Source organism: Trachymyrmex septentrionalis, unplaced genomic scaffold (genome assembly GCF_001594115.1).
Source record: "Trachymyrmex septentrionalis isolate Tsep2-gDNA-1 unplaced genomic scaffold, Tsep1.0 scaffold32, whole genome shotgun sequence".
Taxonomy (NCBI): Eukaryota; Metazoa; Arthropoda; class Insecta; order Hymenoptera; family Formicidae; genus Trachymyrmex; species Trachymyrmex septentrionalis.
This window is the reverse complement of record NW_017305485.1, coordinates 283,464-297,326: the sequence shown is the minus strand read 5'-3', so window position 1 is coordinate 297,326 and position 13,863 is coordinate 283,464. Positions and strand designations below refer to the sequence as shown.

Genomic DNA, 13,863 nt, shown 5'->3' with positions numbered 1-13,863 from the left:
AGTTAATCTTTTCTTGTGATATGAGCCAACGTATCCCATCCCTGCACACGTCTGATTTTGATCATTTTATTACAACAATGAATGAATTACCATTAGGTAGCCGAAACTTGTAATTTGTATTTAAAGTGACTGAGTTTTTATTATTTATTATTTTTTATTATATATTTTATTTAATTTTACTTTTCTCTACATGTAATTTATTCTTTTAATTGTGTGACCTTTTTTAAAGAAATGTGTTGTAAAGAAATGTCTTACTTTGCTCTTTATCTATTGTTATTTATTTTGTACAGGAAGAGTCCTTCAATCCGTTAAACGAATTATCATTGTTACTTAAAATAACATATTATATACTAAACTTTTCTTTCAACTAATAATACATCGCTTAGATTGCTTCCTCAAGCCGAAGGACATTAATACAAAATTAGAAGTGCTAAAAAATTTACTTGCCTGCTCTTGAATCAAACTTTTTTCTTTTCCTATTATAATACTTGTTTGATTGAAATGAAACTTAGGGAGAAGTATATACCTATGTTGTAAAAGAAAATACTTAACAATAACTTTTCCATTGTTTCCTTTGTTATAAAAACCTAAACGGAACGAAATGTCCAATTTGCCTTTTATAACGAGCTCCCCTAATATCTACAGAACATCAATTTACTCTTTTCGCGAACTTTAGGTATACTCATTCTCCTAAAATAGTGTCGAACGATGAAATAAGATTTTAATTCCTGTCACTTGTAAAAAATACCTAGTCCTTCCGCGTTGAAAGAATAAACATTGGATAGAAAATAATCAGCGATAAACAATGCGTCGAGAAATAACGTTATCCATCGTTCTGGGGGGGGGGGGGGAGGGGAAAGGGAGACGGACGCGACAGGCGGGATACGGCCAGCGAAACGAATTTTGATTAACGAGAGAGCTTTCGCAAATTCGGGAGCGCGTTCCGCGCGAAAGAACGTTCCAATTTGTCCGCGTAGTGAGCGCGAAATGAAATTAAGGCAGACGCGAATTTGATCAGCGGCGGCGGCGGTGGCCAGAGCCCGAAATCTCGGTGAAAACGCAGAGCTCGGTCGAAACTCTCGGAGGGACGACGACTAATGACAGTTACCGCTGTGAGTTGATTCCCGCTTAAAAGATTTACGCCGCCTTGTGTAGCTTTGCAAATCAAATATCCGACTGGCATCGCCAAAAGTACCTGCGCTCGCGAAACGAAAAACCGAAGCGTACCTATTTACTCTTTCGAGACCATCGGGACTGCATTTTTAAAACCTGCGAAAAAAAAGTCGAAAACCCTTTACATTTAAATTAAGAATCAGAAACGCAGTATAATCCGTGTACGTTTAATTTATCTCAATCATACTTTTCTTGCGTTTTTTGCGACGATCGTAATAATTTGATTTTGGTGGCGATATGTCAAAATAAAAGTATATCGTTATAATTTACCGCGTTACAATTTTTCATATCAGATACGTCATAGTATTTTATATTGTGACATTTTTTTCATTTACAAGAATTAAAGAATTTAAGTAGTACGAGTAATCGCGTGAAAATAATTCGTGTAATTTATCATGCAAAAAGATAGACCTGTCAAAAGTGTCACTTTTCCGAATTCTCACAATGAAGAAAGTGCAAACTTGGAACTTTGGAGGCATTATCGTCTACTGACACGTCCTAAATTGCATAAATTCACCGCCGACAACACATAATAAATCGCTCGTATTGTGTCGAGCGCGACGTTGTATCTCACGTCATTTGAATTATTAACTTGCTATAGCAGTATGTATATCAATTACACGATATTGACATTGTCGTTCCACTATTCCATGTCATTACAGAGAAAGAGAGAGACAGGGGGAGAAGAGAGAGAAGAGAAGAGACAGTTATCGCGACCGGTTATCTAGAATTGATCGAACTTATCGTGTACCTATTAAAGTATTCTCTGTATGGATATACAACGAAAGAGGAGGAGGAGGACCGTATCGATTATGAACTAGAAGATTGCACAATATCGTGCGGCTTTAACTGGAACATGAATTAGCCAATGTGATCACATGAGATCGCACACGAAGTAATGATACGATCTCGCTTCTTGCGTACCTATGCATCAACGTGTTTTAATATTTGCAATCTGATGAAACTGTCGTTGTAATAATTATCATTTCCAACGAAAAGGGAGCAATGTATTGCAGAAGCATTTCAGTCTATATCGGGTTCGCCCCCGGGTTCGCTTTCGCGATTTAAAAATCCGATCGCGCTTTAATTGCATTCCAGTGCGAAGTATTAGCAACAAAGTGAGCAGCAATAAAAAAAAAATCGCACGATGGCACACACACACACCCACATAGTCGAGTGGGGGGAAGAGAAAAAAAAGAGAGAATGTCGTTCGCACTCCACTTCAAATATCGACACGTCGATACTCGAGACAGATTGAAACACTCTTTTTAAATGCGGCCGAGAGCGCGAGTTCAGAGATAAACTAATAAATCGCGCAAATCGTCTCTGCCGGTTCATTTCTCAACTGCGAGCGCAGATTAATAATGATGAGACACGGTACAGTGTATCAATTACATTGTCGTTATCAACGTCGTCAAGCTGATGTCGATATTGCACGAGCTAATTAACGAATTCCCATGTTAGCAAGCTGTTACTGTCGAAAATCGAGATTAACTGGATTGTATTACTCGATAATAGATTACTTCGAAAGAGTCTGATTAACAAATACGAGACTTAGACCATCGACATAGAATTTTGACGAGACAGCGTCGTTGTTTCGATTGCATCATCGAGTAAAATTCTATTCTACTGATGTTGTCTTTAATGATTAGCGAATAACAGAAATTGTCCATTAATTTTCATAGAAAACATCAAATCCATTGATAACAAGCATTTATCCTTGAAAAATTCAGCCGCTTTTAATTAATTTTTTGATTAATTTACGAAATCGAGTCGTATAATCAGAATCGTATTATCAGAAAGCAACTCGAGATGTTGTTCCTGGATGTAATTATGTTAATGCGGCACAAAAATCAGATTGTAATAGATAATAAGTAAATTAAGAAAAAATAGGAATAACATATTGTCGACAAGATTACACGCAAATAAAATAAATAAATGAATAAATATAAAGCATGCTTTAATTTTATATTAAAGACCTTTTTGAAATTACATTCACTCGGAATACAGGAAACTTCGGCATTTTACATTTAATTATCGCTTTTACCAAGGATAAAAGTTTTTTTTAGTAATGCTTCCGGCTATACTAAATATTTTATGAAAGGCAACATTAACCTATATATCCCGGCATATTACTATTTGTGGCACGTTTCTGATAAAACTCACGATAGTATCGCGTTTCTCTGTTGCAGGTTATCCTTGTGCCTCACAGTCACACCGATCCGGGATGGCTGAAGACGTTCGAGCAGTATTTCCACAGTTCTACGAGGAGCATCCTAAATAACATGGTCTCGAAGCTGCAACAATGGCCGAACATGACCTTTATCTGGAGCGAGGTTTCGTTCTTATCACTATGGTGGGACAGGTGAGTGCATTCTATGTGCATACGCGATCAAATGTCTTGCGAAATATTTACGAGTAAAAAGAGAGGAAACACTTCAAAGATACGTTCGCGTCAGAAAATGCATCGAGAAATTGTCTTCAAATTATAATATACGTATATATTTACATAAAACGAGCACTTTATCCTTTTTTATGTTTAAATTGAAAATATTGAAGACTATATAATAATAATAATAATAATAATAATACAGTTTATATATGTGTATATATATGTATGTAATAAATAGTGAAATGTAGAAAGAATAACGCAAATAATAATAAATTAAATGATATTATACAAGATAGATAAAAATTAATGAAATTTTCAAAACGACACCGTGCAAATTTCCTCTAAAGCGGCAAACGGATTGTCATTTCCCAGAATTCACGAGGTATAATTAATATTTCTCTTAAGGGGTGACTTATTAATATGAATATTGACTTATGCATTTGTAATTAAAGACAAACACGAGTGCACTTGTGTATTAATCTACGGATTTTCCCGTAATCTCTTTTCCCGAAATTATAAAATGGAACTCTCAGATAAAGCGTTGAATAAATGAAAACTTATAGCCTCGAATAATTGTACATGTTTAGTAACGCAACGTTCATTGTCCGTTTCCGAAATTCAAACTCCGCGACACGATTGACGAGCTTCCTATCAACGATGTTCTACTCTTTTGAGAACGCTTCTATGGATACTCTGACACTGGTTTCTACATTTCTATTCTAATTAAAGACAAACGTTTGTCCGTGCATTCGTGCGTTAAATAAACCGGTTTTCGCACGCAAGCATCTCTCTCTCTCGGAAATGGATTGTTGTAAAATAGGCCGGGAGGGTGAGAGCGATCGTATCGGGAACTGGATGGTGGTGATTCTCGAGTCACTTGGCGCTTGGAAGAACGAAGCGGAAACCCGAACAACGCCGAGTAGCAGTTCTCCTCTTCTTAACGAGCCGCGGAAAAGCCGTGGATGAAGTAGGGATGAAGAAGACGGAGAAGTGTCACGAGTGGATTCCGAGAAAAGAGAGAGAAAGAGAGAGGGAAAGAGAGCAGATAAAATGATAAGTTCCAGATGAGTTTCACTGGGGAGCTCGCTTTCATTACTCTCTTCCAGTTGTTAGAGACAGAATGTGAGAATCCTGTAGGTTTGCTCCGAAGTAATTTTTACTTGAGGGTTTAGTCACGCCGCGCGAATCGATGCGATTTTATTGGATCATTGAAAAAAAAAATGGGAATGAAAATATAATCGAAATACTTGCGAATTGTCAGGAATTGTATATACAATCCCAATTGAAGAGCAATCAGTGAAAAAATGATAAATAATTATAATATAGGGGAAAGTCGTATAGTACTGGTTAGCTTATAATATCGACCAAAGCTGATTTTTACTTATCCCATTAGATGATAGCACTGTGTACGTGCACGAAAGATGCGTCCTATTGTTTTATTGTATATCGTAATCCGCGTATTATTAAATCGTAACGAATAGGGTAGCTTTTGTTTGCTTTTGTTTTGACAGCGTGTGTGTCTTGGACAAAAATGATCTTTTAGAGCTGATCTTTTGTTTCTCAGGCAATTAAATAATTTTATCGCATTATATATACTATACTTAGTCGTATCAGCTGTAAGAAAATAACAGTGATATAATCATTTTGTTTATATTACATAACGGTGCAAGATACCCAAAAATATCTCGTCTTTCATTCCATCGGCCAACCTGTAAGGTTTTTAACTCTTAAGCCGATGTTTTATGTCGTATTTTTTTTAAGTCTTTTACTTAGCTATAGAACAGGGAGATCTGAGAACTCCCCTCTCTCTGTCTGCAGCCAATCAAAGGGCTTCAAAAAACCTTATTGTACCTTATTGATACATGCAATATTGGCTTTAAACTACAACGTTCAAAGAATCATGTATGTAATGCATAATCACGTACATACGTGATTTTTTTGAACGTTACAGTTTACAAGGAAAATATTATATTATATAATTCCATATGTGATACATGTAAATTTTAATAATTTACAAAGACTTTTAAAATTTAAATGACTTTTCGCTATATCTTTAGTCATTTCCACCTAAAAATCTTCTAAATTTATTGCTAGTCGATACTACACAACAATTATTTCTCAAACTTAAATTCTCACTTTTTCCTTTTTGCCTCGCTTTTTGCTAATTATCAGCTCTGTAAAGTTAGCAGGACCAAATCGGTGGAATCAAATTTTTAGTACTCATTTTGTACTAAATTGTACCATTAATGATAATTTTGTACTTTGTACGCCATTTCGATAAAAATTATGGCGGTGCTAGCTTAATATTAAGCTGGTAGAACCAATTCAGAAAATATCAGAAATGAATACGATCGGATTTGTACTATTTTGCCAAAAACAATTCTGTATTATGTTTTTTAAAAAAAAAAAAAAAAAAAACAGTGGCGCTTCTAATTTAAGATTTAAGCTGGCAAAACCATAAAAAAAAAAAAACAACACAAGGGTAAAAATTACACAGAAAATTTCAAAATAGAACGAATAGTTGAATGAATAGTTAAAAAATTCGAGTCCCATTTTTAAATTTTGAGGGTTGCTTTATAATTGAAATGGGAATATAATGATATTTTTATAAAATTTTTTAATTGGTGCGTCGATAATGAAAAATATTGATAAAAATTGTAAACAAAAGGAAAATGATTTATTTATACGGAAATGATAAATTAAATATAACCTATCCATAGAACAATTTACGATCTTTAAAATCGATTTCTTACATTTTTTTTATACGACTAATGATTTCGATGACATAATAATGTGAATGTTCGCATGAGCGAATGAGTTTTTTATGAATTTCTGCAACTTACTAACTTGCGTCAATACACAAAAAAAGATATCGCATTTTTTTCGCAAAACACATGTCTCATATTTTTATCTGTAGAAAGTTAGCAAGTTTAAAAAAAAATAAAATAACGATATTTCAAAGGTGCCCAGTTTGAATACTTCATAGATTGAAAGTATTATATATACTAATAAAGTCATTTAAGGAAAAAACATGTAAAATATTAACTTATTTTCAATGCTACAAATTAGTACAAATTCAGTTGTGTTAATTTTTGCCCTCGTGTTGTTTTTTTTTTATGGTCCTGCCAGTTTAAATCTTAAATTAGCAGCGCCACTGTTTTCTTGAAAATGACATAATATAGAATTGTTTTTGGCAGTACAAAATAGTACAAATTCAATCGATTGATTTCTGATATTATTTTTCTTCTTTTTTTTATTTTGAATTAGTCCTGGTTAACATTAAGCTAACATCGCTATACGATTTTTTTCGAAATGGCACAAGTTACAAAATTATCATTAATGGTACTTTTTAGTACAAAATGGGTACTAAAAATTCCGATAACTCCCATTTAATTCTGCTGATTTAGTCGTACTAGTTTTATACAGCTCTAATTATCAATCTTTGCATCCAATTTGGAGTAAAATAATTTCCGTTCTTTTATTAAATATGATTGGAATTATAAATAAAAATTTTTTTTCAATTTTCATTAAGTCTAGCTCAAATTATTTTACAAAAACGTAGAGCGGCCGGTATTATACAATTTCTCTTTGCATATACAATCGATTGAAAGCGTCTTAAGATACAGTGGTATAAAAGCATCATCAGCAGTTCTGTGAAAGAATATTAAAAATTAAAGTTATATTTTAAAAGTACATTACATTCACTAAAATATATTTACTTATTATATATGTTGTGTAATCACTATTTTCATTAATTACAGCTTGTCATCATGCTTTTCATGAGACATGCTTTTTACGAGATTTTCATAAACGTAAAAATGACATCGATCGATGGATTGGCATTCCCAATCTCCGGACGCAAATCTGATTAAAAATATCTCGTCAATTATGAAAACAAAGCTTCGAAATATGAATATTTATTTTAAAAGAATTATCTTGGCACGTTCAGAAGATTTGAAGGTTTTAACTCTATCTGAAAACTCAAAATCACAACAAGATATAATCAATAATAAATGGTAATTAGATATCATACTATGTATTTTAGTGCATGTAATATATACTAACAAATTTAAGATATAACTTCAATTTTTAACATACTCGTTTTTTTTAAACTGCTGATTTTGCTCTCGTACCATTGATTATTAAAATATAAAACATTCATACATTTGAAATGTATTTTTCTAAATGGCCCTATATTTTTATATCCCATTGAAGTTACAGTATATTTTTTATTTTACTTTTACATATTATATTTAATTTTCGTTAAATCAATATAAAATATTAGGTGTAGTAAAAAGTCATCGCGTATTTTTTAGCTCAAAGTTGTATATACAATATCTTCGTCAATAATGAATGAAATTCAAATTTAAAAAAAGGGTTTTAAAGCTTGAAATCTCTACTTTTAAAAGCTTATCACATTTTTTAAGTTTATATGAGTTTGATAATTTTTACATACCAAAAACTACGAGCTGAAAAAGACGAAAAATTTTCTTCTCACTTTGTGGATTTGTAACGTGTCCAAAACGAATTTGAGAAAATTTTCGATTACCTATCGTGAAAGCTTGATACTTTCCCTACAAAATCTTTTTTTTTAAATATTTCTACGACTTTTGATTACTGAGTTATCGCGGATTAAATAAAAGAATTATTTTGACTTTAATTGCTCATAACTCCATTAAAAATTGTCGTATCGTATAATTTAAAAAAGAGATTTTTAAAGCTGAAACTTTACTCTATCAAGATATATTTATATTGTTGGTAAGAAAGTAATTGCAGTTTTTACTGATAGATGTCTTTTAAAAATACGCGATGACTTTTTACTACACCTAATAATACTTAATTGATAATTAAGATGATAAAAAAGTTATAAAATAGAATTATTTAAACAACCCGCGTAATTGATAAATATATAATTTACAATCATTCTTTAAATAAATGTTTGTTAAAAATAATTACATTATAAATTTATTTACAGATTTCCGGCACATCAAGATCTCTTTAATAGATGCCTATTGAGCATTAAAATTTAATCGTGATATTTATTTCAGTAATTTAGCTGCGTTTTTAAATCCAATAAAATTTCGGCACAGTTCAAATAACTACAAATATAGTATATATGCATATAGTATATACAAATTCACATTGAATTATTTAAGGATTAAAAAGATTCAGCGTTATGTTTTCTATTTCCTATTTTCATGAGTTTAAAAATAATTACATTCTTCTTTCTAAGATTATTGAATACTCTTCATATTTATCTTTAAAGATCTTTTATCATATTTGATTTATTTTGGTAAATTACAATCTAGATACACAGACAATTTCTTTTAATACTTAAAATTTAGTAAAATTATATTTTTTAAAACTTGAAATAAATAAAAACGTAGCGCCTTACCGGTCCGAGTGTTAAAATGTTGAACTACTATATAATATACATTCATTTAAATTGCGAGCCGATAAGATTATCGGATTCACACAATCAATCTGAAACAAATAATTCCCCCAAAGATTTCCCAAATCTTAAAAAATTATAATAAACTTATTGCGACAAATATTTCTGAAAATTCATTCAATTTAAATGAGTGTAAATTATATAGTAGTTCAACATCTTAACACTCGGACCGGTAAGGCGCTTTGTATTTCAAGTTTTAATATAAACGGTCTCGTTTCCAATCATATTATTTATATTTTTTATTTCAAGATTTAAACAAATGAGATAATTTAGAATAATCATTTTTTATTTTGTATTTTATTTTGAAGTATTCGTCGTTGAAATTTTGTATAACCTAATCAGGGCTGATTGCACCGACATGCACTGAAATCCTAAGAACGTAAAACGTTAGGAAATTGTATCGGTATCTGACGCATAAAAAATTTATTGCATCGGTGGCGATGCAGTTTAAACAGATCCACGTCGAGGAAAGCTCAATCTTCAAAATGCCCCAGTTTGGCCTGGGCGTAACCACCTCAGCTTTAGCGACCTTAAACCAACCTACTAGCCATCTGGGAAAACAGAATGAGAGAGAGAGAGAGAGAGAGAGAGAGAGAGAGAGAGAGAGAGACATATAGTAGGTGGAATCCGTGGCGGCTTTATGGCCGACATAAACGACGTAATGTGGAAACCACCTTCGAATAGGGAAGGATATGTAGGTCGTACATAACACTCGGACGCACAAATCACGTAAATCCTAGCTAGCTGAAATGCGACGGCGGTAGCGATAAATATGATTTGCAACCGAATTGCGTGATAGCTAGTATAAAACAAACGCGAGTCAGGACAAGTCACGCGAGAATGATTCAATTCGACGTTGATCCAAAGTCGAACTGAGATTAATCATTTATGGTGGAGAACGATTATCTGTGTAAAATACAAATCGATTTCACGCGCACATAATCTTCACTTTTTTGTTCATTGTTGAATTTAGAGTCGATTTTTCATGCCAGAATTTAAGCACAATATATTTTTGTACGTTTTTAAAATTTTATGTTAAATTATTAAACATTTGATATTACATTATTTCCTTATGTTCTATGTTTTTCTCTACACGATAAATTCTTTAAAAAAACTTGAAAGGTATTCCTTAATCTAATCTTTGGAAAAAGTTCAATTCTATTTTTTGTTTTAAATTCGCGCTCATTTTCTCTTATCATAAGAAGTTTTATCTTCATTTTCAGTGCTCACCCGACGAAGAAGATGGTCATAAAAAGATTAGTCAAGGACGGTCGACTAGAAATGACCACCGGAGGCTGGGTCATGACTGACGAAGCGACTTCTCACATTTATGCTATGCTGGACCAACTCATTGAAGGTGAGTAAAAGTAACTTATATTCTCATTTCAGAACATCAAATTAGGAATTATAAATATTTGCTGTAAGGTATTTAGTACAATTTTAGTTTAATTTAACTGCTAAATCTATAGAAAACTCTATAGAATAAACTTACAATTGTGAAGAGAAGAAATGGATTGGTGTTAAATTTCAAAATTTTCTTTAGAAAATATTTTAATTTATATCAAATAATATTAATTTACATATTGATTGATTCCGTTACTCAACTTATTTTTCGGTGAAAAATTCTAGCAAAATAATCATGTAGGATGCTCGAACTAATTATTATAGAATATCAAAACTTTTTGCGGCGTTGTTTATCATGCTTGAGTTTCCTACATAATTGTTTTAATGCTCCAATAAAATTATTTTCAGATCTGCATCTATATAAATGTTTATTTTATCGAAATACTTCAACAAAATCGTTCTTTTTGTGTAATATTAATTTTATTTTTCTCAATCATTATACCGAGTATATTACTATTATATATAATAGAAATTATATCAAATCTAATACTAGGATCTTGATATTAAGATAATCTTAATATTAACACGAGAAGAATACGAGCGTAAAATGTACATATAATTCAGAATCGCAAAGAAAAAAAATGAGATCCATAAAAACGAACGGGAACGCGAAGGGTACAAGCTGATGAAAAAGAATATTCTCTTCCTTCCGACGCTATAAAAATCAATCGGCGTTTTAAAACTCTATCCGACAACCAAAAGGACGTCGGAATTCCGGCAACCGGTAGATAGCTAGGTAGGATATCTCTGGCTGTCGTTTGCTAGCCAAGTGTCGATCGGCAGGAAGCAATAAGGATCTCCACCGATGCACTGCGCGAGAGGGAGAAGATATTCGAGAGTGGATGGAAAGGATTTCTCTCGTCCCGCCACGCGGCAGGACTATGACGAGAAGAGGGAGAGAGGAAAGAGTAATAAGGCGGCGCGGCGGGTGCAAGCAGGTTTCTCAACGGAAAATTGCTCTCCGCCACTTTCTTCGTCGTCGTCGTCGTCATCGTCTTCTTCGTCCTCTCGGAGCCGCCTGATTACGATCCTCCTCCTCTTACTCCTCCCCAAACTTCTCCTCTTTCTCGCAATGAAGAGAAAAGGATCCTTCTCGCTCTCACTCGGTTTAACGTTACCACGAAAGATTTTACCGCCCCCGTGGAAATTTCAGTCGGCGTTGATTACCTTTCCACGGGAAACGCTCTCGCGTGCTGTATCGTCGGGGTATCACGAGGCAGAACAGTTTCCCTTGCACAAGGGGAAGGGATGACAATAACTATTATCGTACGTATGTCGCATAGCTGCGGTAGGATTATTGCTAATGTTTGCTAGGTATACCACGGGCACTACGTGTGCCCGTTCTCCGAACATAGCGGAGCTGGGTCAGGCGTACCATGACCTGGAATACCAACATGGAGTACGGTGGTCGTCTTGCGGAGTATTCACGTCGGAAGCTTAATATTAAAAAAAAAAAAGAAAAAGGAAAAGCTGTAAAAGCGTTGAGAGAAAAGAACAGCTCGGGAAGAATTACTTTCGTGCAATTATTAAAAAGCGTGTCGAGGAGGGACTTATTAATTTAATTTCATATCTCTTAATTAGAAACTACAGTGGGAATTTGACACTAGAGTGAGAATTAATTCCTCGGGAATGAATTATATACGCAGAATATAAACGTCGTCTCTTGTTGATGTTATTGATTATAGAAAATATTTTCAAAAAAAAAATGTTTCTTTAAATTATGTTCTTATAGCTATTGAACTTTTTCTAAAAAAAAAAAAAAAAGAAACAATTATTTTGAATGTACGATGATAACCTAATTTACGTTTACATCCATAATGCTTATTACGAGAAGGACAGTTTTGCTGGAAGATCTAAAAAATTAGTTAGATCGAAGAATAATCTTTTTTGTTGAACTATCGAAATAATTAGATGCGTTTCTCATCGTGCTCGAGATTCTAATGTAATTATTTGGATGGTTCAAGAAAATTATTTCCAGCTAAAGTTTCAGATACTTCAGCGCAAAATCGTTCTTTCTGTGTAAAACATGAATGTAGGAATGACGATTAGATACTCAATTTGATCGATTCTTAGCAATTTTATCAATTTCTGATATTTCAATTTAGCTCATTTTCCTTTCATATCGAGGCTCCTTTTTTGGAAATGATTTAATTTTTCCAAACAATTCCAGATTACATACACGATAATGATGATAAATATAACTTTACGATAAACGTTGGAATATTTCGATTTACAATTTGATGAAACAACATGACCATCTCGGCAATATTTTAATTGCCACTCTCTTCGCATCGTACTCCCGGCGTTTCAGGAAACAAATATTGTCACCGCGTATCTCTTGCCTCCGAATGATCCGGAACCGGCGCGCCACGCGCAGGACGCGACTAGACGCGGCGGGCGTGCGACGCGAAATTTCCGCGAGTAACGTACGATCATTAACAGCGGACGAAGGGGAGCGACGACAAAACGTACACCATGTTATGACCTGTCGTCGCGCGGTTTCCACGCGCGCGTAACGCGTGTACAAGTGGGAGGAACGAGGGTCCTCGAACACGCCTGGCGCGCCGGCTCTCGCCGAAATAATGCGCTCGCTCGCTCGCTCGCTCGCTCTCTCTCTCTCTTGTGTCGGCGCGTCTGCACGAAATAATAGTCGTCGCGCGGATCTAACAGCTTGTTTTTGCACGGACGACATATTCATTGCCGGCACAAAAACCGAATCTTCTATTGTGCACGGTACGCAACGACGGCGGTCCTCTTTTCCGCGCGCGCTAATATATCCGGGCTTTGTTACGGTCCGATGTTAAATAGTCCTCCTCGTGTAACGAAGAACGCGAACGTTTCCTTTTATATCTCTCCATATTAAACTCGCGGTCTAACGCGAAATTTTTCATAACAAATATGCACACTTTTTGTGCTTGGCGAACCAGAATGTGTTATCTTTGGAGCTATTGCTCCTCATTTATTCGTTCGTATTTGCAAAATGTATATCCTGCAAATATTGCGGCACAATGAAACAGATATAATATAATAAAAAATATTCCTATATCGTAGATTATTAAATTTATTTAAAAGAATTAATAACTCGTGTTTCCCCCCCCCCCCCTCCTATTTTATTGCATTCTTTAACCCTCTTGTCAATACCCAGATTGATATTTATGATCAGTTATTACGGAACACATCAATAACATTCAAAGATTCTTTTATTATATAGCAACGTCACATTTGCCACTTTTGGACCAGTTTTTTTGAAGATCGATGACTCTATTTATTATAGTAAATAAATCTTTACTCGATAAAAAAGAACTTAAATCAAATAAATATTCTTATACACTAAACAAATATATGTTTATATTTAGTAAGTACTTAATTCAAACAAATATAGGATTTAGAATATTTCTTTTTCAGCATTTTGCAAAATCGGCGAAACTGTTATCCTTTTTTT

General features: G+C 33.8%; 1 protein-coding gene across 2 annotated transcripts in view; it reads left to right on the top strand.

Moving 5' to 3' along the window:
- The window catches only part of LOC108750006 (alpha-mannosidase 2), a 189,784-nt gene that overhangs the window by 158,364 nt on the left and 17,557 nt on the right, over positions 1-13,863 (top strand). For both annotated transcript variants that reach the window (XM_018489167.1, XM_018489166.1), the window contains exons 4-5: positions 3,366-3,538; positions 10,241-10,374. In XM_018489167.1, the coding sequence (XP_018344669.1) occupies positions 3,366-3,538; positions 10,241-10,374 (307 nt within the window). The remainder of the gene's footprint in view (positions 1-3,365; positions 3,539-10,240; positions 10,375-13,863) is intronic.